Raw genomic sequence first — 27947 nt, 5'->3', positions numbered from 1 at the left:
ATTCTGATTTAAAATTCAACAATCTAGGAACGTTGATTTGTAACATTCCAAGAACATACAAATGTCCAGTTTCCTTAATGTTAGTAGAATGTTATTTAAAGGTTAGTATGATGTTCCTGAAACATTCTTTCAATCATTCAAACATCTGCTGTGAACAAACACTGAAAGAAATGCAAGGTTTGCTAACAAATCTTGCATTAGTCACATTTTTCCATTGTTGAGAAATAGGAAGTAGAATGACCCCTGGTGACTGATATTTGAACCCCATCCTCTCAATCTGCTTAACATTTTGAATTCACAATGAGCTCACAGAATGAGAATGGTATGATGTCACTGTGATCATTGCATGATCTCATGTGTTAACTGGGAAGGAAACAACTGATGTGTTTTTATTACATTTCAAACAGCTCCGTTATCAGTCTCACAGTGGAAAATAAAACCATGTCCATACCAGCTGGGCTGGAACGACACGGACTGGAACGGTTAAGCAATGAGTACAGTTTGGCCCGATGGTGGAAAATCGGCTTATGATCCTATACAATGTAAAGTCATTTAATAATTCACTTTACCACATAGGCATTTTTTTATTATTATTATTTGAAAGCATTTTCATTTCCATATTCAGCTTTTATATTAAGTAAACAAAAACTATTAGAGTTAGATTTTTTTAAGAGTCTGTAGACATATTTTTGCCCTCCACCAAGAAAATCTTGAGTGATTAAAGATTAAATAATATAGAGATAATGAGCTTTACCTCAATAGGATTGACTGCTGTAATATTAAAGGTCCCATGACATACTACTTTTTGAATGCTTTTATATAGGCCTAAGCGGTCCCTAGTACTGTAAGTCTTTTTCACGAAATTCAGCCTTGGTGCAGAATTTCAGCCACTACAAGCCAGTCCCACAACGAGCTTTCCTCAGGACGTGCCGTTTCTGGGTCTGTAGTTTTAAATGCTAATGAGGAGGAGAGAGGCGGGGCAAGGTGGAGGGTGGGTGTGGCCTTAACCAGCTTGCGGCCACTGTAGCATGCGCTAATGTTGACAGTGGATGTATCGCAATGGCTCGTAGACACCAGACACGCAGTCGTTCAAGCGTTTTTGTTTGACCCAGAATTTGATCCAGATGGAGAAGCACCGGATGAAGAAGTTGCACCTCAGCGGCTACAGCAGGATGTCTCTGAATGGTTAGTTTAAAACATTGTGTCTGGATACAGTACTTTAGTTGGTTTATGTATGCTGTTACAGTTATCACGTAGCTAATGCTAGCCTCTGATTTGCTATCGTGTATATATATATATATAATCAGCTATAGACACTAACCAGCGCCACTAAATTAGTCAGACCTCTGCCATTATTACAAATACCTTTTCGGATAGGTGCCGTTGTAGAAAATGTGCTACCATGCCAACATCATTTATTTGTTTAAATATTTTATATTTCATAAATCTTAAAAGTTTTTACGATCTTCTTACAATTACATCAAGCTCTGCAATCTGGAAATGTGGATATTGTGTGCGCCAACAGCAGAACGGTTATCCGAACAACAAAGAAATGTTCAACATTCGCGTTACAGTGTGTGTATTCACACACACACTTGATGCTGTCTACCTTTACATTAGCGACAGTAACTGGGCTGTATTGGCCCATGTTAAGGAAACAGTTGTCGGTGAAATGTGTGGCACAGACATAAAAAAACTTTGGAAAGTTGTAACGCCGCATTACCAGAGAAAATAAAATGAACCCACTGTTTATTCATAGGCTCGGATGAAGGAACTAAAAAAATACTAAGGTGTTCATCCAGACACTGAGCAACTGCCATGCTTCGCTCGTTTACAAGGCATGATGTGTCTCAAGGGGAAAAAAAAAAATATTGCGCTCGAATCTCACGATAGTAGCTCATTTTCTCATGGCCGGGCAAAGCAGAGAAAGAGGAGGTACCCTTTCCCCATATGACGACATATAAGGAAGATTCCAGATGTCTGAGCTTTCATTTTCTCAATTTACCCAGGGCTCGGTTTACACCCATCGCCTTTTCTAGCCACTGGGGGCCCATATGCAGGCTAGGGGAACTCATATTAATGTTAAACCTCATAAAGTGAAATTTTCATGCCATGGGACCTTTAATAAACTTGCAAAACACATTTTTCTATCATTTGCAGAAAGAAGCGGAGACTATGACATTTAACATCCAAAAACATTGGTTAAACATAGGGACTTTTTATTTCCTGAAGATGATGCTGTTGTCCTCAGTGTTGTTTGAGTCCAGGGCAAAGACATCTGAAGAACTTCTTGTACTGCTGCCTGATCTGGACAAGAATGAGACGAGAGGAGCTGAGTGACTTCATGACATCAATTTAACCTCTGAAACTCATCAACCACAATGTAATTATAATAAACAGGTAAGAAAATGTGTTTTAAGAGGCTCTCTGAAGTCAACACTGATACTTTTCTTCAATATACTGTCTTTGGAGAGAGTGAAATGGTTTTCCTATGGAGCAGGATGATAAAATGGCTGAACTAATTACAGAGGACAAAATAGGAGAAAAAAACAAAACAAAACAAAACAAAACAAAAATGAGAGAATGCCGGGCCTAAAAGTTTTAAGTAGTTTTAAAAGCTTGGAGTTTGAAAGGATTAATGTCATGCACTCAGACAGACAGACAGACAGATCAAAGGCATATTTATATTAGAATTTTTGAAGCATTTTGAAGCATTAATTGTATGATTATTTGAATGCTAATTTAAATGAAAACCATTTAAGTTAAACTAAAACCAGGTGTGTATGTGAAGTTTTAGCTCAAAATACCCCACATATCCTTTTTTATAGCATGTTAAATTGTCACAGTTTGAGGTTGAGCAAAAATGCTCCGTTTTTGTGTGTGTCCCTTTAAATGCAAATGAGCTGCTGCTCTCAAGAAGAGGGCGGAGTTCCAAGAGCTCCTGTTAGCAGCGCCGATTACCTCATGCAGACTTACATAAATGTCAGAAACTGTTCAGCCTTTTATAATCAAAACGTAGTCAGACAATGATGGAGAGACTCAAGAAGAAGTGACAACATGTAGAATGCAACAGGACGTTTCTGAATGGTTAGTTGATGAATTTATGTAGCTGATGTGGAGTTAACTATCTTAAAGTTATTGATTGCATATTCTGTCATGATAATCAATAAATCGCTCGTGTGGGAACTGTTGTAAGATCCTACAGAGCCAGAGAATATATGCTGCATGAAGATAGAACAGGTATAGTTTAGTTTATTTATGGTTATAACTCGTCATGTTGTCATCTTGCTTTTATGACATGCTATTGCATTTGTGATAAGTACTGTATTGCAATAACATGGCCTCACCCCTTTGTTGCGTGTTGCTCAGGGGTGGGGTTTATGTAAATTGTATCAAATTGTTATCAGTTTTACTAGTAGTCCACTGTATGAAGAATCTTTGGGTATAATATGTCACAGTTTACTTTATTATGCTATCCTCACTTACATAAATGAACTATAGTGTCCTGCACCCACTAGGGAAAAAAATATAAAAATATATATCTAGTGTCTGAATAATTTTTGGTTTGACTGTAAGTCTTTGATGATGGTAAATTGAGTGATGTCTGACCTCATTATTGAGGACACAATAGACCAGGAAGATGAAGGTTCCCTGCTGGGAGTTCAAGATCAGGAAGAGGATCTCCAGCTCCTTCCTGCCATTAGTGAAGAAACCCAGAATCCAGGAGCAACCAAGAACCACAAACTGAGCCAGTGTTTTAAATACCATAATCCTGTAGAGGAACAGAGAGAGTTAATGTCTTTATTTATTATATATTTTCTGCAGGGTTTAAATCTGAATGTTTGTTACTTGGTTTGTTTCATCTGTGAAACTTCAGCGTTCAGATTTTTGAGAGTTGAGTTCAGATTGATGAAGATGTTGATGAAGAGAATAATGTTCAACTGAAAAGTAGAAAAAGAAGAATTACTCACTCTATTTCCCCTTTAAAATAAATTAAAATAATGAAAATTACGAAATGTGCTTACTGCTAGTATGACACAAACAGGACCCAGAAAACTCCAGATAAAACCTTTATCCATTTTAATCCAGCAGCTGTTTAGAGGAAAAGACAATATAATGACTGAATGAATTTATCAAAAATACTATTTCAGATACTGACTATTGAAATTTTAAAGATTTCAATCTTTTCATTGACTGATACCCCTATCAACAATTTGATCTCATAGTAATCCCCCCAAGAGCTCCCAGGATAGTCATGGTGTGGTCACACTGTGAAGTCACAGTGAGCTAAAAGTGTAACCTCACAGCATCTCACTGTGTGCTCATACTATGGTCACAATGTGAGGACTAGGTACCCAGCATGCATTGCAGAATGAAGCTTTTTGATTGTTAGTATTTTGTTGAGAGGGACAGGCTGATTCTTGATGTCGCCTGCTTGATGCTCGCTCTCACGGTACTTTGATGTCATATGCCGATCAGTGCATCTCGAGCAAGCCTTGTATGAGAATGGTGTGATGTCACTGTGATCATCACATGATCTCATGTGTTGACTGAGACAGCTTGTGCAAAAGTTGTATTTGTATTTAATAGCACAAATGTCAGAAAAGCCCCAAGCTGCTTTATTTCTTTCTAATCAAATTAACTTATTAACAAAATAACACCAACTCACTGTTCGCTGCCGTAGCCTTCAGGAAGCAGCCCAACAGACACGCCCACTACAACCAGAGCAACCATATATCCAATCACACACAGGTATCGACTGCTAAGCACCTCCCTCTTTTTGGAACTGATCTGTGATAGGTTCTTCACACAGATGAAGAGCAGCACAGCTTCAATGAACATCCACACAAAGCCAGAGAGAAAGAGGAAGTGCAGCACACCTGATATCGCGGCACACAACACCTGGAGACCAAGAGAGACGGTTATGATGATTCTCAGTGAGGCTGTGCTGAGCTGTAGGGCTCCTTCATCATTCTCACCTGATGATGGCGTATGAGTCTCAGGAACTGTTGTGTGAGCAGGAACAGAAGGTGAGCCAGCAGAAGACTGATGCAGATGTTGATTCGAGCCACATTATTCACTCCAGGACTCCACTGACAAAGGGCAAAGGTCAACAGGTCCAAACTGAAGAACACCAGCCCCACGATCACACACACCAAATTCAACACATCCAGCAGTGAGTTGCTCTGAGAAAACATGTCAGAGTACATGAGTGCCAAATCTGTGCTGTTCTTCAATGGTCAGTATAAATGCTCTCGTACCTCTGGTGGTCTGCTGGTTTGCATGATGAGAGCAAATGTCGACAGATGAACACAGGAACACACAGTGTAGCTGCTGTTGGTCTCTAAAACAGAACAACCATCTACAATCCACTCGCTGATATTCCAGTACACACAGGACAGAGAACCGCTGGGGTCGAACTCCTGCAGAAAGAAGAAAGAACATGCAGAAAATATTACAAGACTGAATATTAGATGTTTTCAGATGTTCATCAGTTCTCAGGTTGGACAGAAACACATTTCAGTCTCTCACTCTGATGTGTATGAGGGTGAAGTTGACTGGTTTGGTTAGTTTAGTGTTGGTGGTTTTGGGAAGAGTAGCTGAGATCACGGTGGACATCATGGTTTTAATCGTGTCATCTGATGTGTTGAAGAAGTCGGGCTTCAGTAGATTCTCCATTGTGTTGAAGCTCATGAAAGCCACAGCAGCTGATCCTGTGTGACGGAAACAGAAGCTTACATGAAATGCTATGTTAAAACAACAATAATCTTTTTTTTTTCCCCCTGGATTATTCTTTAATCAAACTAAAACATTTCACATACTTGTTTCATTGTTGTTCTTGGCAATCCCAATGAGATCAATGTCCACAGAAGAATTTGTCGTGTCAAGTCGAGGGATTTTATCTAAGGTGACATTTGGTCCAACCATGAAGACTTCAACCTCTGATTAAAAACAAACAAGCAGTTGTGTGCTATATTGATTTATTTGCTTTTTCAAGTCAAATGAAGAAATTCACTTGATGATTATTCACTATTGTTGGGTTTTAATCTCTGATGCAGTTTGAGCCCTTCAGGTAGACTTTTATTTAACTGATTAAATGCAAATGCCTCATCTGGTGGTCAAAGGTTAGATCTTACAGTATGCTTTAAACTCACTTGTTTTGCTTCCAGACATAATTGATTATTACCATAAACTGCATTGACTGTTAAGTGTTAAGTAAATATCTTTTAAATGCTGAGTGTTTTATGCTCAAGGCAGCAAATATTCACAAAACACATTGTAAGTGTTGCAAACCATGGAACAACCTGTCATTGAAGGATGAATTTGCACAAAAACACTGATCTTTGACATCAACAACAAAAGATCCAGGCAGTGTTTTTTCCTTTATTTATTAAAACATTTATAATAAATGCCCCCTCAGAGGCCAGGCCCGCAGTCTCCATAGTTCTGGGCGAGGATGGAGTATCATGCCGCCCGCTTGAGACAGAAGGTCCTGCCTGAGGGGAAGCACCATCGGGAGCAGCCATCCAAGAGAGATACTAGGTCTGAAACCCATATTCGGGTTGACCAGAATGGGGCTACCAATATTAGACTGACCCCTTCCTGGTGCACTTTCTCTAGAACTCTCGGGAGCAGAGCGAACGGGGGAAATGTGTACAGACACCGCCTCGGCCACGTCTGTACCATGGCATCCAGACCCAATGGTGCTGGATGTGATAGAGAGAACCACAGTGGACTCTGGGTCGATTCCCTTGAAGCAAACAGGTCGACTTCCACTCGACCTAAGTTTTACCAGATGAGCTCCACCATTTTGATGCCCTGGGATATAAGCTGCTCTCAAACGGGCCAATTTGCATAGTTGGCAAGACCTCAGACCCCCCTGATGGTTGATATATGAGACCACTGACATATTGTCCGTGCAGACCAACACATGATTTCAGGTCTGGGAGGATGTATTTTACTGCATGAAATACCGCCATCATTTCCAGACAATTTATGTGACAGGAACGCTTATGGTCCTCCCAGAGACCCTGAGCCGAGCAACCACTCATGATCGCCCCCCAGCCCGTGAGGGAGGCATCTGTTGTAAGCATTACGCGATGACAAGGAGACCCCAACATGGGTCCTTGGGACAGGAACCAAAGATTTTTCCACATGACCAGAGCACGAAGGCATCGCCGTGTGACCCTGATCGTGCGAAAAGGATTTCCCCTCGGAGAAAACCCCTTGGTCCTGAGCCACCACTGTAAGGGTCTCATGTTCAGCAGGCCAAAAGGTATCACGTTGGATGCAGCTGCCATGAGACCCAACAGTCTCTGAAACTGTTTCACAGTGAGTGACTGGCCTAGTTTCACCCCATTCATGGCACTGAGAATGGAACTCACACGAGCAGGAGACAGATGTGCCTGCATCGTGGTGGAGTCCCAAATTACCCCTAAGTAGTTGGTAATTTGAGCCGGAACGAGCACACTTTTCATGACATTGAGCCTCAGCCCTAGCCTCTTCATATGTAACCAAACAACATCTCGATGTTGAGCTGCCGGATGTTCGGTTTGAGCTATAATCGATATAGTTCAGTACGCGGATGCCCTGGAATCTTAATGGAGCCAGAGCTGCATCCACGCACTTCGTAAATGTGCGGGGTGATAATGCTAGGCTGAAGGGAAGAACCCTGTACTGGTAAGCTTCACCCCCGAAAGCAAACCTGAGGAACTTCCTGTGTTGAGGATGGATGGATACATGAAAGTAAGCTTCTTTCAGGTCTATCACCATAAACCAGTCCTCGGACCTGATCTGTGGGATAATCTGTTTGAGTGTTAGCATCTTGAACTTGAGCTTTTGCACAGATCGATTTAACATGCGTAAATCTATGATGGGACGCAACCCTCCATCCTTCTTTGGAACAATGAAGTATTGGCTGTAAAACCCTGACAGCTTGCTGGAAAGAGAAACCCTTTATATAGCTCCTTTTTGCAAAAGCATCATAACCTCCTGTTCCATTACCAGAGACTGCTCGGGGGCCACCACTGTGGGAAGGACCTCATTGAACTGGGGTGGGCGAGACTCGAATTGAATTTTGTAACCTTTTTCTATTGTGAGCAGCACCCATTTTGAAATATTTGGGAGAAGATTCCATTCTGCCAGAAAATTTACTAAGGGAACCAGTCTCTCGAGACTGTTTTTGAGCACTTGACTCGGCGCCCTGAAGTGGCGAACCGGCAAGGAACAGTCGAATCAAGTGATGACCAGCCCTCCTCGGAGGGTCGGTGGAGACCGCTGTGCCCTGAAGCACACTGGGTGGCAGGGTTAGCCGAAGAGGGGTGGGTACCGAGTATTTTAATACCCGACCCTCTCCAGAGGGGGCTGCCCTCCAATGTCCCACGCCACTGGTGTCAGGACCTCTTTGAAGCCTTCTTGGTGATAATAACAGTCCGCAGATCTGTCTTACCCCACAAAGACTTCAGCTGTGTCGCCTGTCCCTGTCCCCAAGCTTTCTCCTCTTCTTGGCGGAACACTGGAAACCGCTGCGCCCTGAAGCACACGAGGTGGCAGGGTTGGCAGACTGGTCTCCTTTCTTTTCTTTTAAATTCCTCAGAATTTAATGTATTCAATATTTCATTTAATCCTCAAATTAAATGCAGCCAGCTTTTTTTTGAATGACAGGTTGAATATATTAGAATACAAAAAGAATTATAGCTCGTAATAGTTCGCAAGGGATTTTAGGGAAAGAGAGATCAGGAAACTCCTGTCTGCTCAGTTCCCTCCAAATATAAATACATTAAATATATATATTACGGACACATAATCTATACGCGGCCTCTGCAAACACGAGATCTGAGCCGTATATTTTTTCTTGCAGACTTAATCTACGCGCTGCCTCAGCAAATGTGAGATCCGAGCCATATATTCTTTAATGAAGACACAATCCATGCGCTGCCTCAGCAAGCACGAGATACAAGCCTTGCATTAGACTTTTATTCCCTCGAGAATAAAACCAAGAGGAGTGGAGCTAAAAAACTCCCGCTAGTGAATACTTCTCTTCGGGACATTTTTATGAATGAACACTGTCAGCTGTGAGCTGTGATCTCAGTGTCCTGAGAGTGAGTTTTTCACAGTGCACACAGACAGCTCCCTCGAGAGCTTCCTGGGCATGCTCAACTCCCATTCAACTGCTGTTTTTCGCCATAATACGTGTATTTGATATATATATATATATATATATATATATATATATATATATATATATATATATGGAGTGGTGTGAGATACTCTTCAAGTCAGAGATCGTGACTTGTTTATAAGTAATAAGACAGACAACACCAAATAAGACACACGATAACACAGAGAGCTTGCTGAAGACAACAGAAGCTAGCGTTTTTTGTTCTAGGTATGTTTTATAGTTTCCTGGTTCCATCACCCGTTTCTGATGTCTCGTCACGTTATTGATTAGATTTCACGAGTGCTTCACGACGCAATCACACAGAGGCGTTCCCATTGCATATCGACGCAGCATCGACAGTTCCCATGAAAGGGAACTAAAGGTAGTTAAAGAAGATCTCTTTCTCCTCCTCCTTCTAGATCATCTCAGGACTCGGCTGTTCCTCACCGTGACGCATCTCATCTTTCATCATCCTCATCATCCTCATCAGCAGCAAGCCCTTCCATCCCTCCTGTTGAGAAATGGTCTGTCACCACACTCAGGCAACTGCTATCCAATGCAGAAATCCATTTCTCCCAGAGGAATTCAAAAGTGCAACTTCATCTGCTCATGCGCTCTCACCAAAACTCTCTGCTTCCTCCAGCACCACAGAAGTTTTGAAGCAAACAGCAGCACGATCCATACGTTTTCCCTCCAACCCGCCTCAGTTTCAGCCCATAGTCCCGGCTGCCGCTTCCTCATCCGTCGCTCATTCCAGCCGGCAGTCTATCGCAGCCGCACACAATAGTTCCATGGCCTCTCTGACTATGACTGTCACCTTTCCTCCTCCCAGATTCTCTCACAACTTCCTCTGTCCGCGCTTCCAATATTTCTCTTCTTCCTGTCTTTCAAAATGGCACAGCTTTTTTCTAATTTGTATAGGGAATAAGTTCATTTATGACTATCATCATTTAAAGAGAAAAATACCGGCCAAATTCACTATTCAACTGCCGGGAATCCAGGATTTTCTTATTTGAAAAATATTGAAATTAACCCCTAGGGGTTAAGAATTGGGTTACATTACACTTGTGTCTTCCTTGTGTTAATAAAACAGTAAGAGGCTCTACAAGTTAACCATATCTCACAAATCCTTCAGATTGTTCAGATGACGAACTTCCTACAATTTTCATAATTGTAATTTAGTCAATAATCTTCAATGATTGTTCTTTATTGTCAAGGTGAGTGTCCTTGACTGGTGTCCCAAAATATTGTAAGGGATCATCTGACTTAATATTAATATTAATATTTAAGACCATAAATAACTAAATTTGTGGTGCCCTCATGTGAGGCTGGTCAAAAAATTACAGAAAATATATTTACTTTTTGTAAGGGCTGCTACTAACCCTAACCCTACCTAAGCCTAACCGTAACTTCAGCACATGCATGAGCTAAATTCATATGTGTCACAACTAAAGCTAATTAGGTGTTGTTACAGAGTTCCTAAAGGCTTAATTGTGTTTTAACACAATTTAGTATCATATATAAACTCATTATCATCAATAATAACTGTTTCTCCACTCACCTACAGAGGCAAGAGTAAAACTGACACTATCATTTGTGTCTGTTGCCTTCACCAATGTAGAGATGAGTTTCTCGCTGGTTTTTAACGCATGGTTTCCATAAAAGACTAATTCAGCTGGGTTGCCCGATGATGATGATGATGATGACTCTAATATCTTCTCTGAAGTGTTGAAGACCATAGTCAAAATGTTGGTCACAGTCTAGTTTATTCATCAGATAGATAAAGTTACTGTACATGTAAATGTCAAGAGAGCCAATAAGACAGAATTGTTATGTCAATCATTATCTAACTGACTCAGATTTGATTACTGTATCATGTTTCACTTAAAGACTTACATCCAAAGGAAGCACTTGAGCTGTAATGTTCTCGATCTGATCAAGAAGATTTTGAAAACATCCTCCAGAAGTCTGACTCTGAAATCACATTTGAACTTTATACATTAAATAGAACAGACTTTAATCATGCTTTCAATATTAAAGGTGAAAAATATAATAGGTGATTCCCTACAAAAACATTTTTTGTTATACTGGTTGAAAGTCTCCACATACCCTGAATAGAAATCACCATGTCAAATGGTTTAAATGAATTTTTACAAATATACAGTGTATAATATATCATCTGTGGAAGGCGTATGACCATAAAATGTTCATACAACCATTATATCATTATTACTGTCAAAATTTTTACATTCCCTCACGCACCGTTCGCGCAGACATCATACGTCATCAGCGCATTTCAGACATAGATTACCGCAACCAAAGAGCAAACACCTTTTACAGTTCCTACTGAATAAAAACAAGCTTAACCTGCCTTCATGCCATACCTACTGTAATTAACAGATGGCAACCTGTGACTTTCTATCCAGACCTGTTTACGTCCTCAGACTCGGAGTTATGCGTATCCACGTCAACAGTATCACCACCGAAATTAATCTGCAGCAGTCAGGTACAAGCTCACTAAGTTTTTTTTTTTTTTTTTTTTTAAATGTTCATTATTATTGTAATGATGTGCTTTGAGACATGAGGTAGTTTAACACCGTCTCTTGTGATGCTTTGTCGATAGCATTTGTGTGTGTGTTTGTGTGTTCATGTGTTTGGGAGGAGGCATGGCTTTGGACGATGATTTGCAGGGAAGGTGGGATTGTATTCTTTCAATGCTAGCAGACTAACATTAGCATATCCTAGATCACCTACTGCAACTAGCAAACAAATTTTAGTTTATGCACAAAATAGAAAAATCACATTATTATATAGTTAAATATCCACAATACACATCTTATTTTGTTATGTCTTATTTTATCTATGGAGTATTATTGTTATAATCTGTGAATTCAACTCTAAAATTTCAATTTCAGAAACTCAACTTACGAAGCATCCTTCCTGCAGCATTATATTTATACCTGTAAAGACAGAAATCAACATGAAGACAACAATACAATAGAACAACAAACTAAAAAGCTGTCATTTGGGGCATCTAAAAATTTAATATGAAAAAAAACAAAAAAAAAACAAAACAAAAACACATGAAACTAAAATCTAAAGGTGACTAATGTGACTCAATCTCCTCACAGTCTGTTAAGAATTTGTGAACAAGCTTACCATCATATTCAAAATGAGTTGCCCATGCAACCATATGGACACACACACACCTGTTCAATTCTACAGATCCACAAACATTCAGCCAGAACACAATCCAACAAAGTGTAGCAAGTTAGCTCAAAATAAATATGAATAATTAATCATAACTAGTTATAATTAATTATTAATATTTTAATCAGTTAATAAAATTAACTTAATGTAATAAAATTAATATTACAATCAATTAACCTGTTGTTCAATGAACACACAGTGTTAATTGTTTATTAATTCTAAGAAATGTTCATTTCCAGGTTATGGGAAATAACAATCTTATTCTACTAAAAGCCTGTAGTCAGGACCGACATGAATAGGGACTCCCGTATATGAGCGCAAAACACAGACAACCTTACGTGTGACATGAACAAGACTTTATTAACTAGACTAAACACTTAAACTACTCTAACATTCACACACATACATGCATACAGTTTACCAAGAGAGAGAGGGCTAAAGCAGAGTACAGGAAGCAAGAGGTTACAGCATTGTTGTACATTTCAGCAGATCAACAGCCTTGAGCAAACCATCAGTTTAGTTTTAACAGGCCCTTCTTTCAAAGGGGTACGGATACTCAATGTATCCGATAATGAGACTAAGTTTGATACTTGCATGTCTCTCCAAGTTGAATTAAAACTGTCCTGATGCAATTTGTGGAGGCTTCCGTTGAATCTTTGCTGATATTGTCTTGATGAAAGAGAACCAGTTGGATTCAGAGGATCTTTGGTGAATGGAAGGTCTAGGCCGAGGCCTGGCACAAGCTTGGGGTTCCTTAGAAGCTTCTAGCTTCTTACAGCATCATCTTGACGTCAGCATTTGTCAGTAAAAGAAAAGAAGAGGAGGACGAGCAGGAAGAGGGGGGTTCCTTGTGATCAGTGAATATAAGGGGTGAAGATGTCACACCCTCTTGAGGTGTCTGAGCCAATAAGGAGTTCCCCTTTCAGAGGGAAGTTTTACGAGTCTTTGTTCTGTAGCAAGATATTAGCATAAGACACTGGATTGGATGAATGAGAGAATAACCTTCTAGCTTCCTATAATTCTAACATGTCACAGAGTTAGTAACATGTAACATAAATTACCAAATAGGAAATTAAAGTTGGAGTCCGTAGATACCAAACATGCTGCCAATGTGATCTCAGTTAACTATACATTTGCAACTATGGAACATTAATACCAAAATAGTTCAAAAGAGAGAATTAATACATAGAATAAAGCCTATAAAAGGAAAGTCATGAGATGGGAAAATTGGATACATGTTTATACATTTCCCAAGTGGTTATATAGAGAATACATAGGATTAAGAGAGTTTATTTGTCCTTCTCAGGAAGAATGAGTCACTAGTCTCTCCAGAATTCTTCTGGATCATAAAAGTACCATATAACTGTAACAGGACACCTAGGTTGGCCTGTGTGCTAGCAACATTGGGATGCTGGTTACAGTTTTAGGGGGATGAGTTCAGAGAACTTTGATAGTGAGAGTGAGTTTATGGGTAATTCATTAAATACAATGAATAATTGTGTGGCTGATTGGTCCAGACGTTACAAAAGGAAACATCAGACTACATGTCACGGAACAGAAGAGTGCAGACAGGTAAGTATAAACAGTTTATTTAACAAGTTAATGGAAGCACAGGAACACATTTTGGTTTATCCTGGGGTTGACACTGAGCTCAGGGAGCAAATTGCTGCTGATGCTTTTCTCAAAAGGCTGCGCAACCAAAAAGTGGCATACAAGGTCATGAACAGTGACCCTGTATCACTGGATGAGGCACAACGGCTAGTATCATCTTATGAGCACAACTTTAAAGCCACACTCAGATGAGATTTCGATCAGAGGGGGAGGACACGTTGAGTATCCTGGGCTGATCAAAACATGGACGCTGATGAGGAGCCACAGGCATTGCAATCACGAAGAGTGCAGTCACAGGGCTATGTTACACAGCACCAGTTGCAAACACTCACTGATAAAATTGATAAGCTCCAACTAGCCATAGACTGTCTGCCTCCTTCCTCGTCTGTTCCTCTTCCTTCTACTGTAAGACCCACCCAACAAATAAATTGCAGAATGGCAGTCCAGTCAGAAAGGGGACGTGCAGCTCAGACCTCTTTCAAGTCAAACAGATACAGACAGCCAAATACCAGCCCCACCAGAGGGCGAGGGACATTACAAACGAAACTGCTCACAATCCCCCAGTCCATCTACAAGTCCACCTGCAAATACTGTATCCAAAATGGAGAACAGAGTCCATCTATTATACGTGTGAGCAGAGCTGAGAGTCGAGGGCCCAACTTAATGATCTTGCTGACTGTTGATGGCGTACCAGTTAATGCAGTTATTGACACGGGTGCTGAGGCTACAATCATGTCTGAAGGGACATACAGCAAATTACACACTAAATCATCTTCAAAAATGTGTGTCTTTGGAATGCAGAAACTGGAAGGGAGATGTCAGCAACAGGCTGAGTGAAAGTGGAATTCAGAATTGGCACAAAAGTGTTGGAGTGGACAGTTTGCATTGCACCAATTCAGGATGCCCTGCTGCGGGGCTTAGATTTCCTTAAAGCTGCTGATTTCACCATACATGCTTCTGGTAAAGATTTCATGGACTCTGAACTCATCCCAGCCTATATATCTGAAGGCAAGGGGCCAGACATCGCCATTTCGAGAGTGATGCTAGAGAGTGATGTCACTGTGCCGCCAGAGTGTGAATGTCTAGTTTGGGGTGTGGTAGATGACCCGAAACCAGAACTCTCTGCAGTTCTAGAGCCTGTTAGCCTGGCTGATGGAGTGTCTTCAGGCAGTATTATGATCAACATGGAACAGAGGATCCCTGACAGGCTATGCAATGTCACAGCTTCTAGTAGACCCTTATCACTGGGAGTCTGTTTGGGTGTGCTCAAGAGGAGGGAAAGAGAACCTACTTAGTTCCAGTCGACATTCAGTTAAATGAAAAAGGTGGGGACTCAGTGCCACAAGACCCTGACAGTGAGTCTCCAGATGAGTTTTCAGCTGGTGCTTAGATTATTGCCAGCTTAATGATCTCACCATTAAGGATGCATATCCCCTACCAAAAATAGAGGAAAGACATTCTCGACACTTGACCTTCAGTCACGATATTAGCAGATTGAAATTAATTAAAAAGACAGATCCAAGATGAGGTATGGACTATACGAGTATACCAGAATGCCTTTTGGTCTGTGTAATGCACCCACCACATTCCAGAGGACCATCAAGTTGGTTCTACAAGGGTTGCAGTGGGACACTTTGCTGATATACCTGGACGACACAATCATCTTTGGTGAAGATGTGGAACAGAGTGGCTCACAGTGGTTTTTCAGAGGCTGCAGAAATATGGATTGAAGCTTAAGCCCTCAAAATGCCTGCTGCTAAGGGATGAAGTCCTGTTTCTTGGTGACGTTGTGAGCAAGGAATTAAGACCAATCCAGCCCTCATTAATGATATTAGGGACTGGAAGACCCCAACCAGTGTCCAGGAACTCCAGTCTTTCCTGGGTCTGTGCAATTATTATAGGAGGTTTGTTGCCAAGTTTTCTGAAATCACTTCACCCTTGACAATGGTACTCAAGAAAGCAATCGAACATCTTAAATGGAGCCTCACAACTGCACCCATCTTGGTGTTCCCAGTTACATCAGGACAGTTTGTCCTGGACACCGATGCGTCCAACCAAAGCATTGGAGCAGTACTCTCACAGTTGCAGTTGGGGGAAGAAAAGGTTATCTCATTTGCCAGCTGTCTCCTCACACCAGCACACCAGAGGTATTGTGTCACATGTAAAGAACTCCTAGCAGTTGTCAGATTCACAAGACAGTTCCACCACTATTTGCTGGGGTTTAACTTCATTTTGGCGACAGATCACAGCAGTCTAACATGGCAGTACAGGTTTAAACAACCAGAAGGCCAACTTGCTAGGTGGATTGAAGAACTCAGCTAGTACAATTTTGTCATCAAGCATAGGCCGGGTACACACCATGCCAAAGCTGACGTAAATAAGTTTATCTTGGTCTCATCAGACCACAGGACATGGTTCCAGTAATCCATGTCCTAAGTCTGCTTGTCTTCAGCAATCTGTTTGCAGGCTTTCTTGTGCATCATCTTTAGAAGAGGCTTCCTTCTGGGACGACAGCCATGCAGACCAATTTGATGCAGTGTGCGGTATATGGTCTGAGCACTGACAGGCTGACCCCCCACCCCTTCAACCTATGCAGCAATGCTGGCAGCACTTATACGAAACAGCTACATACGGCACATGCGTGCCCTGCTCATATAGGGATGATCATATATAGGGCATAGGGATGATCACTTCCATTTGGAACTTGCCCCGTGAACCGTTTGGTACGAATACATGTACCGTTAAACCCCTAAATACATATATATATATATATATATATATATATATATATATATATATAACAAACTAAAATATATTGTCAATAAAAGACAATTATTATTTTTTCATATAAAATAATGGCACAAGCCAGGACAAGCCAGAACAAATGTTGAACATTTCTTGAAATAATATTTACAGGTTCTTCCTTTCAGTCTTTATTCAACTTTTTTCCCATGGCTTCTCAACAGATATTCAAAGTTAAATATGCCAATTGTATTAGAAGCATAGAATAGAATATAGTTCTAATGCCGGGGCACGTTGTAACGCAGTGTTACAACAAATCTGCACAACTTGAATTCAGCGTCTTCTGCTCGTTAGTGAAGCATTAAAAAACAACCCAAACTGCTAAATAACAGATTGGAGATTAAAATAATATCAGATTTCTCTCATTTTAAATAAACACAAAAAAAAAAAAAAAAGATGAAAAATTAACTTAAGAAAGAAATTTACTTTTGTTATTGTGAAAAGTGAAATGTATGAAAGTAATTAGATGATTTACTTGTCACTGAATTAGTAGTATTAGTTTGGCTCCATACATCAGGAGAATCTGTAAAAAAAAAACATAGCAAGATTATATTGCCTCCTATCCTTGCACTTTAAAATATTTCAAAATATATATAAAAACAAGATGCTAGACACATCATACAGTGAAATTCATAATAGATGTATTAGACATGAATGTAACATTTTTGCAGCCATTATTAAAAGGTCTTTGTTAGTGAAGCATTAAAAACAACCCAAATAACAGATTGGAGATTAAAATAATATCAGATTTCTCTCATTTTAAATAAACACAAAAAAAAAAGATGAAAAATTAACTTAAGAAAGAAATTTACTTTTGCTATTGTGAAAAGTGAAATGTATGAAAGTAATTAGATGATTTACTTGTCACTGAATTAGTAGTATTAGTTTGGCTCCATACATCAGGAGAATCTGTAAAAAAAAACACAGCAAGATTATATTGCCTCATATCCTTGCACTTTAAAATATTTCGAAATATATATAAAAACAAGATGCTAGAAACATCATACAGTGAAATTCATAATAGATGTATTAGACATGAATGTAACATTTTTGCAGCCATTATTAAAAGGTCTTTGTTAGTGAAGCATTAAAAACAACCCAAATAACAGATTGGAGATTCAAATAATATCAGATTTCTCTCATTTTAAATAAACACACAAAAAAAAAAAAAAAGATGAAAAATTAACTTAAGAAAGAAATTTACTTTTGCTGTTGTGAAAAGTGAAATGTATGAAAGTAATTAGATGATTTACTTGTCACTGAATTAGTAGTATTCGTTTGGCTCCATACATCAGGAGAATCTGTAAAAAAAAAAAAAAAACAGCAAGATTATATTGCCTCCTATCCTTGCACTTTAAAATATTTCAAAATATATATAAAAACAAGATGCTAGAAACATCATACAATGAAATTCATAATAGATGTATTAGACATGAATGTAACATTTTTGCAGCCATTATTAAAAGGTCTTTGTTAGTGAAGCATTAAAAAACAACCCAAACTGCTAAATAACAGATTGGAGATTAAAATAATATCAGATTTCTCTAATTTTAAATCAACAAAAAAAAAAAAAAAAAGATGAAAAATTAACTTAAGAAAGAAATTTACTTTTGCTATTGTGAAAAGTGAAATGTATGAAAGTAATTAGATGATTTACTTGTCACTGAATTAGTAGTATTAGTTTGGCTCCATACATCAGGAGAATCTGTAAAAAAAAAACACAGCAAGATTATATTGCCTCATATCCTTGCACTTTAAAATATATCCTTGCACTTTAAAATATTTCAAAATATATATAAAAACAAGATGCTAGAAACATCATACAGTGAAATTCATAATAGATGTATTAGACATGAATGTAACAATTTTCCAGCCATTATTAAAAGGTCTTTGTTATCTAAATTTGCTATCTGTTAGGTGGACATTTTGTCATACCTTGATATCGGAGAGAACATAAATTGTTGTCGGTCCCATAAATCAGCCAGTGACTCCAAACACCTGTTCCTGAATACAACATCACATTTGGCTCACCATTATTTCCATAATTCAAGTGCAATGACTGGCCCTTTAATCCAAATAAGGTCTCATTTTTACATTCCCAGGTTTGTCTGGGGTTAAATTCATTGCAGGGCAGAAGGATAATTTTGACCCAGTCTTTGATCTCCTCGGCCCCCAAGCAGAGACTAAAATTGAGGCTGATGATTTGTGAAGAGGAAATCCATCGGAAATGCTGAGCTTCAGAAAATGCGTTGCATTGTTCAGCCTGCAATTTAGTGGCATTCACGGCATACACACATTTGTTGTGGTCCTTGTTGTAGATAAGGAATGTGCTGGTAATGTTTGAATCTATGGAAAATGATAACAGACACTGTAAAAGGCAGCACATTTCATACTGTGTACAGTTTATTTATTAACTTAAAATTAGGAAAATGTTGAGGTAACTAAATGTAACCTCCCTGAGTTCTCTGAGAAACAAGATGCTTTGTCAGTGGTAACAACAGGCTGAGACTGATGATGCACTGAAGTTACCATGAAATCAAAATTGACAATCCTTTCTTTTTATGGAATATTTCAGAATTTATTATGAATAATTTATTTATGCACATCATTTTTTTTTTTTTTTTTAATTCCTCGCATTCTTTAATTGTCGTCTGGTTGAGGATGAAGCCAGGTCGTCGTGTGAGAAAGCCAATAAGGTGAAAAAGCTGAATTTGAACCCAGAAGAGAGGAAGGCATTAAAGTCTCTACAATCAGATTCCACCTTAACGATCAAACAGGCACATAAAGGTGGAGCGATAGTAATCATGGACACAGAGAAATATGAACTAGAGTGCAAAAGACATTTATTGGATGTTTTTATCCGTCTACCTTCTGATCCAACAGTCACTTATAATAGACAGTTCACGAGTTCACATATCCATATCAGTAAAGTTATGCGTATTTGGCATGCTGTCCGGGGAGAGTGCTCCGAGCTCGGAATTTTGGCCCGAACCCAGAGTACTCCCCCACGGTGTGGTAAAAGTAGATAGAACTATAAATGAGGAGATGGGGTGGAGGAGGGATGCTGATAAACTCTCAAATGAACAGAAGTCAGTCTGCTGAATTTATACCTTTTGACATTGGTTGAGTTGATTAACTGAATGCTCTCCACCTGTGCCAAATAGGTTAATTATCTGAACTTGCTCCACCCAAATTTTGTTAATAAAACATCATTTCTGGAGAGGCTTTAAGGGGCTTTATTGTCCATTTCTTTATGGCCGGAAATATTGAATGAGCTGGAGATGAGAAAGACGGGGAAAGAGATCGCGGATATGTTGCCCGTGGCAGGCCTCGGCACGCTGGGCCCGTTTGTTTGGGCTGACACCCGCGAGATAACGCCGAGAGATCAGCGGTGGTGCTATGTGGAGGATAATCACTTTTTAGGCCAGAAGATTGAGGTAAGATTCTTCGAGGACGAAGGATTTTTCATAGGATGGACGGCGAGAGCTCGATTTTAGACCGGAACGTTTGGCGGGGCCTAATGCTGATAAACTCTCAGATGAACAGAAGTCAGTCTGCTGAATTTATACCTTTTGACATTGGTTGAGTTGATTAACTGAATGCTCTCCACCTGTGCCAAATAGGTTAATTATCCCAAATTTTGTTAATAAAACATCATATACAAGAAAATTTAGAAGATCAACAATGTTATTGATAAGTCAACCTTATATGTTTAACATCCACAGGTTCAACTTTTCTATGCATTACCCAAAATTGGAAAACCAATCCAATTTTGGATTGTTTTTTTTTTGGAATTGGAAAATTGGAATTGGAATTGGTTTTCCAAAATTGGAAAACCAAACCCTGTAAGAAGACCTATAGTTTCAGGAACTGGAAGTGTAACAGAATAGATTTATCAGTATGTGGACTACTATCTTAAATTTTTAGTTACAACACTTCCATCCTTTTTAAAGGACATTGGAGACTTCCTGAGACTTTTAGATAAGACTGTTATACCAGACCAATGTTTGTTAGTATGTGTTGATGTTCAGTCTTTGTACACTGTTATTCCACATGATGTTGGTATTGAACATTGTATGCACTTCCTTGATTTAAGATCTAATAAGAATCCTCCATCATGTTTCTTAGCTACCCTGATAAGACTTGTTCTAACCAAGAATTACTACAGGTTTGACAATGACTTTTTCTTACAGCTATGGGTACTCGAATGGCTCCTAATTATGCAAATTTACATATTGGGTTGGTTGAAATATTTCAGGTTCTTGATAGAACTAAAAACCATTTTTTTCATCAAATATTGTTGAATTTGAAGAACTCTTTGGTTAAGGCTGATGTATGTAAAAGTCCCTCAAAGCACAACATTTTAAAGAGCATTCACATTCTATTTGTGAGGGGTTTTTGTTTTGTTTTTGTTTTATTACTGTGGCATTGAACAAATCCATTCAGCAGGTCAGGAAGGAGATATTGATGTAAAGCGTAAATCCAGAGAAACTCTTTGGCTTTTTACTTTAAACAAATTGTTTCCCAAATGTTTGTATTGAATATAGGAAAATTGAATATAGTTTATTTTATTGCATTTTTTCCCCTTATATGGATACTAATATAAAGCTTGTTTCTTTGACGTTTTTCTTTGACGTTTTTCTTTTTTTTGATTTGAAAACTGATTTAAAGCTTGTTTCATTGAGCTTTTATGTTTTCTTTAAAGTTTGATTCATTGAACTTCTACCTTTCCTCTTTCTCCCCTAAACTTATTAGGAAACTACCCCTCGATCAGCGGTGCGTTTCCCAAAAGCATCGTTAGCCAACTAACATGTTCCGCAAGTTCCATCGTTACTTACATAGTTCAACAATTTGGTGTTTCCCGAAACCATAGTTCAAACGAACATTCGCAAACTGCATCGCAAACTTGTGTGGTTGGAACGACAGCTCTCGAGCTGTGGTCAGAAGCATAGTTTCTTGTTTTTATGACATGTGGACTTCAAAAATCCTTATCTTGAGCAAAATAAGAAAGCTGACATTAAGTACAATGTATATCTTTTATTTCGAATATATACAAATGTCATTTATATATTTTAGTTTGTCAAGAGATTTAAAGCACTGTTTTTGAAGAGTGCATTTGATTTCATCTGGAAATAAAGCAAAATAACTGAGGAAAATGAGAATTAGTCCTCTAATGCCATGTCCATAATTTATATCAAAAAATCTAGCATTAATTCGATTTCAAACTGATTAATTTAAAGAAGTTATCTCTCACCACCTGCTTGACGTCATTCACCAACATGGTTGAACGACAGGTTTGCAACAATACAGTTTCTGGAAACAGTCATGACTAGCTAGTTGATTTGTTCAACGATGCATCGTACTATGATAGTTCAGCAGTGAGTTACATCGTTGTTCGGGAAACGCACCCAAGTACAATTAATGGAGCTGCACACTTGTTATTGATTACCACAGTGCACAAAGCTGTGTGAGATTGTTACTTTTGTTATCTGATGAAGGCCTTGGACGGCCGTTAACCCTGGAGTCATTCCAAGAAGATTTGTCAACAAGGGTACTGTTTAACCACTCGGATGGAGTGTTGGCGCTCCCGTTAGCGTGTCTCTGTTTAAGAGCCAATAAAAACTGAACCCATATAGTTATCACAATAATACATTTTGCATACAAAACCAGAGACCTTACATGTTCAGATTAAGGCTCCCACGTGCTCCTGTTGTGGTGTTTTCACCCTCTAATGAGTCTGAGTCTCATGTCTTGTTTTGGTGTTTCATGTTCACGTTTCATGGTTTATGTTATAGTTATGCTTTGTTTCATTGCTTTGTTTGTTTTCCTTGTTTTTCCATGTGTTCTGTGTCATGTGATTTCCCTTTGCCCTCATGTGATCATGTCATGTGCTTCCCCTGTCTCATGTGTCATGTTCTCATTGGTTGCTTTAGTCATGTGGTTTCAGTTCTGTCCTGTCATTGGTGCTTTGTCTTGATTGTTCACAGGTGTTCCTTGTTTGTCATTAGTCTCTTTGTATAAATAGCCCTCATGTTTCATTGTTATCTTGTCTAGCTTTGTTTGTATGTAACCAGCTAATGGTGAGTGTCAGGATCTGTTCCCAAGCCCAAGCCCAAGCCCAAGCCCAAGCCCAAGCCCAAGCCTTGCCTTTGTTCCTGTTTCGGATTTATATTAAACTGCACTTGGGTTCTACCTACACTCGCCTCCAGTGGACTTCCTTATGTTACACTGAGTAATATGCCTTTACAACAAAAACAGCACAGTCGCTAACTCCAAGCGACTCACATATGTGACCCGTCACGGAAACCAGGGACACAAGTCGGCAGCACTACTATTGAGCAAACTGAGAAAGAAGCGGTTTTTTTTTCAAAATTGGTGATTTTCGTTTTTTTGCAGAATCTGTTAGTTGAGATCACGAAGAAGCATCTCAGTGTTTTATATAGCAGTATTGGTTTATTTAAAAGCGTACATTTTGAGGTTGAAATCGGCTTGTTTTTCTGGGATTCTATCTTGCAGTAGGGGCGTGTCATTGTCTGTTTGTATTTCCATACTGGAATCGGATACGCCGGCTTTTGTTACTTTTGTTATTGCCGCCGCCCTCCAAGGGAAGCGTGGCTACTTATTTATGCAGCGCTCTGGCCGGCTCTAGCTGATATCAAAATTTAATGACGATGGACGCCGCAAAGAATATCGCAGACGAGCTGAAACGTGGCCGTTACACCGAAAATGTTTTGAAGTACAACATACGGCTGGATTCTTTAGCTGCGGAAAAAAGAGTGGCAGGACATGCGAATTATTGGACATTTAGAGGCAAACAGACGCATAGTGCAAACTTCGGAGATGGTCACATCCACAAAGAAGACCCCGACAAAGAGAAAGTGTGCCCGAACAACTTATTTCATTGGAGGCAATGAGATCTTTTCTGTTTCTTATGGGGTGAGTTTCCATAAACATCAAAGTTTGTCGTTTTGTGTTCATTCTAAGAACACGTAGGCTACACGTTATCTCATGTGTCTTTTGTTATTAGCTAGCTCAGGACTGTTGTTTTGATTGTAATCGTTAGCATCGTATCACTTGCCAAAAACCCCCATTACTATAATGGGCTTTTAGATGGTAATATTAGCATCTGCTGTTATTTGAATAACGCTTCAACTGCTTGAATTGACTGGTGTGAATGACTTCGCTCATTTAAACCTTACTATTCTTGAATTGAATGTGACGCTAATAATTTTAGCCACTTACTACTTCTTAACAAGGATTTACTAATGTAATAGTAAATGTATCAGATTAAGTATCAGATTCCTACGTAAGTAAAAGTATAAAGTATCCGTAGCCGTAAAACGTGCGTTATAAGTCAAAAGTAAAAGTATTTATTGAAGAGTTTAATGTACAGGATTTTTTTAATCCTTTGACTCAAACCAGGTCTAACCACTAACTGAGGTCTAAACCAGGACTATACGGTTATCACGGAATCCTGTTCAAAAAGTCCTAATGTCAAAAGAGATAAATTACTGACATTTACAATGCACATTATCATTATTATTAATAGTATGCGGTCCGATTTTTCCCGTTGCGTCTGTCGTTGCTTTGCAACCATGCAGCTTTACAGGGGGTATGGCTTATCTAAATGAGATGTAAATGAGCCCTATTGTCACTCCCAGCAGGTGAGAACAGGCGAGAACTGCAAAACTAGAAGTTATTTTTCTGCCCTTTGAGCTTTTTTCAGTGCCTACCTTCAAATGGCCACAACTTCTCCAAATATTATCAGATTTCCATGTGTTACACATCGTTGGAAAGCTTGGAGACTACACTTTCAGAATCTGTGACTAACTCAAAATGCCCCAGAACCGACTTGTGTCCCTACTTTCCGTGACTGGTCACATATTATAAGCCTTCTCTTTTTAGTTTTACTTTAAACAGATATTCTGTAGAGATTAACCTAATAGATAATGGTAGGCTATTCTACAATCTGGGGCCAACTATAGCAAAAGCCCAGTCTCCCTTTCTTTTTAAGGAACCATCTTAAACATCTAGCAGATATGTTAACAGTAACAATTTCAGATAAATACTCGAAATATAGAATATCTGTGTTTAGAAATATATACAATATTACTACAATCGCCAGAAACATGTTGATTTCATAAGATTTATATTCTAATACAGACCCAACTTAAATTATTTGAAGATTTGAATGATGCAAAACTACAGACATGTATATCCTGGCAAAATGTTAAAAACTCAAGGCACAACTCAATACATTACCATTTGTAGTCGTCTCTGGTGTGACAGTTGTAAAGGCCAAACTAAGTGTTAAGATATCTGAAAAATAATGATACAAATTAATGAACATATCAAAAAAGGGCACAGTAAAAAAAAAAAAAAAGGACGCAAAAACAGAAGAAAAAAAAACAGTTCATACTTACTCAGCATAACAGAGATGATAGACAGTGCTCTTATAAAACCTGTAATGAAATATGAAGAAAAAAAACAAAACAAAAAAACAATGTATTGGAATTTATTGTAATTTTGAATTTGAGAAAACTAAATTTGTCATATTCGTAGTTCATAAAGAATATTTGGGGAGCATGAATCAGTTGCTAATCAGGACAAGAAAATTCACCTTTATGAAATGAAGAATCCATTGACAATTCTGACAGTCTGATGTATTTCTCTTCATCCAAAAGCCACAATCTGAGGAAACTTTCCTTTACTGTTCAGATGAAACAAACAAATGAGCTTTGGCATTGATCCATGACTACTGTTTGTTTCCTTTTTTGTTTCAAACACGCATGGAAAATTCCACTGAATCTATGAATTTAAATGTTACAAGAGTTATGAGCGAGGACAGCACTTGAATTTATTTGTTTTGTTTTCATAGTATGCAATTATATAATGAATTAACGTCCAAAAACAGTATGCCTAAACAGATTGCAGAAATTATTACATTTGAATCACCACAAACTGTCTCAAAAAATGAAGTATTTTCTTCTTTTTTAATCAGTGTACTGAAAAAGTACTGTAGAAACAGTTTTCACTCATGAATTGCTAGTAAAGTAATTCAGTAAAGTAGTTCACAAGTAATTACAAAGAATTGACAAATAACACATTGATTTAAACATGACATTTTTAAGTAGAAAGATATTGTATTTTTATTTTCTTGTAAAACATAATTGAATAATGTTTGTATTATTTACAACTTTAAAAAAAAAAAAAAAAAAATTCTTTACAGTGCTCAAACATAATCGTAGTGCATTGATAATGCAAGTATCCTGATATTAAATATTAACTTCCGTAAACTAAGTATCAATATTCATAGGTAGGCCTACATTTCAGTTTCGACCAGTTGTCAAAATTTGGACATTTCTAAAGGCGTAAAAGGGTTTAAGAGCCCTGGCCTTGTCAGACCATGAATTACTCCACTAAAACTCCACACAAATCACACATCAGTCCATGATCACACATCGACACATGCTGTAGTGTGTTTGATTTAAAAAGACCGTTGAAGATCATTATGAGCAGAAAGAAGATCTTACCTGATGAAGCTGATGTGTAGTGATCACGACTGACTGACAAGATATGTGTGTTTATAGAGTTATAGTTATCTCTCCATCATTCTAATCCACTGCTACTTCATCATATTCAAATTTAAATACAAATTTAGGTGTAATAATATCTCACATGTTCAGTTTCTATGCAGTATATTTTCAGTTACCATCTACTAGGGGTGTGAATCAGGTGGTTCATCATAATTCGATACAATATCGATTCCCATAGCCACGATACGATATTTTCTGATACCTTAAAAAGTTCTGCGATACGATTACGATACGATTCGATTCAGGGCTTTATTGATCAATATTTCAATATTATCGAGCGCAGCGTTAGTTCAGTCAGGCCACGTAGGCATAGTGCCGTGACCAGCTGACGCGGTCAGCTGTCAAATCGCTCCAATCATTACTATTCTCCTATTAGACACGGGACATATATACGTGGCATCGCTGCTCGGTAAGTATGCTCAAACTGCTCGCAACCCTCCCTCCCTCCCCATTATAAGCATGAGCATATTACAGTGCACCTTCTGGTTGTCGTCTTCTTTTGTTCCAGATCACTACCTTTAAAGTCAATAAGGCTTCAAGTCCCGGCCGGCATGGACCTCACTGCTGAGAGACACTCATCCTCATAACCAAGCTACAGTATAGACGTCCTACTGCCATATCTACATGATACCACGTTCGCTCTTAAAGACATTACTAGTGTCTTAATTGTCTGTGTATTTCCAAGCTGATGGTTCCGGGGGGTTAATGTTAAAGCTCTTGTATGTCCAATTAATTTTGGAGCAAGAACCCCCGTAAGGAACCATACCGCCAAAGATAATTGTGTTCAATAAACTCAGTAACTTGCCAAAGTGGTCCTGTCTGAAATGATATTATGTGCCTATTTTACACAACCTACAACTCACAAATGCAACCAAAATAAATAACATTACTTCAAAAAGTATTATAAAGGCTCCAATACAGAGCGGCACAAAGCACTTATGCACATCCCGTGTGCCGCATGTGCTTGAAGCAAGACAGAGTCACAGCGTGCAGCGCTTATATGCAGCAGTTTATTGAGCATTTTCTTCTAACAGTTTTAAATTTCAGTTACTGTGAGTGTGAAGAACGATTCATAGCACTCTATTCTCCAGTGTTGTGATCTAACAGACACTGTTTGAGATGTGTGCGTGCTGCTTTTTGCAAGGCTTTAAACATGAGCAAATTACAAACTTTCATGAAAATTAGTTGATTGAAGAGTGTTAAAACAAAGATGCCTCTTAAATCTTTCTTTTAAATGTTTTTTTTTTTTTTTTTTTTACGAGTTGCATCGATACATCATATCATTAGACATTAGATCGATGTATTGATCTGTATCACAATGTATTGTTATACCCCCACTGTCTATATCATCATATGTGTATTTCGATATCAATCACAGTAAACTCCCTGGTGTTAAATTAACACAGCTCTGTGTTCATGTTGGAACCACCAGCAGGGTGTTAAAGTAACACTGTAGCAGTGTTAGAGTTAATTAGATACTTAAGTGGTTAATTAAGTGATGATTGTTTGATTATTGAAGACACCTGAAGATAACGAGCAGAATCACTAAAGGAAAGAGAAACACAAGA

At 38.6% G+C, this 27947-nt stretch overlaps 1 protein-coding gene across 1 annotated transcript; it reads right to left on the bottom strand.

Moving 5' to 3' along the window:
• Nucleotides 1–329: 329 nt before the first annotated feature.
• On the bottom strand, nucleotides 330–26332 carry LOC125271703 (adhesion G protein-coupled receptor E3-like). Its single transcript, XM_048195868.1, has 21 exons — nucleotides 26317–26332; nucleotides 25404–25493; nucleotides 25207–25245; nucleotides 25046–25102; nucleotides 18719–19129; nucleotides 18441–18488; nucleotides 18037–18084; nucleotides 17645–17692; nucleotides 17259–17306; nucleotides 12089–12120; nucleotides 11057–11134; nucleotides 10722–10920; nucleotides 5823–5942; nucleotides 5533–5714; nucleotides 5262–5423; nucleotides 4980–5186; nucleotides 4670–4902; nucleotides 4026–4092; nucleotides 3850–3941; nucleotides 3610–3772; nucleotides 330–2307 (listed from the first exon to the last, which is right to left on the bottom strand). The coding sequence occupies exons 2-21, from the start codon at nucleotides 25423–25425 to the stop codon at nucleotides 2248–2250; spliced, it is 2316 nt and encodes a 771-aa protein (XP_048051825.1). The 5' UTR covers nucleotides 25426–25493; nucleotides 26317–26332; the 3' UTR covers nucleotides 330–2247.
• Between the last annotated feature and the right edge of the window lie 1615 nt (nucleotides 26333–27947).

Source organism: Megalobrama amblycephala, linkage group LG7, assembly GCF_018812025.1.
Source record: "Megalobrama amblycephala isolate DHTTF-2021 linkage group LG7, ASM1881202v1, whole genome shotgun sequence".
Lineage (NCBI taxonomy): Eukaryota > Metazoa > Chordata > Actinopteri > Cypriniformes > Xenocyprididae > Megalobrama > Megalobrama amblycephala.
Note: the sequence above shows the minus strand (reverse complement) of the source record. Positions and strands in the feature narration are given on the sequence as shown.

Bases quoted from the DNA above. Each gene is read 5' to 3' on its own strand.
- LOC125271703 (XM_048195868.1), bottom strand. From the start codon at position 25,425: ATGGATTCTTCATTTCATAAAG. The intron at 17,693-18,036 runs GTAAATCATCTA...TTTTTTTTACAG, and splicing joins TACTACTAATTCAGTGACAA to ATTCTCCTGATGTATGGAGC. The intron at 4,903-4,979 runs GTGAGAATGATG...CTTGGTCTCCAG, and splicing joins GACTCATACGCCATCATCAG to GTGTTGTGTGCCGCGATATC.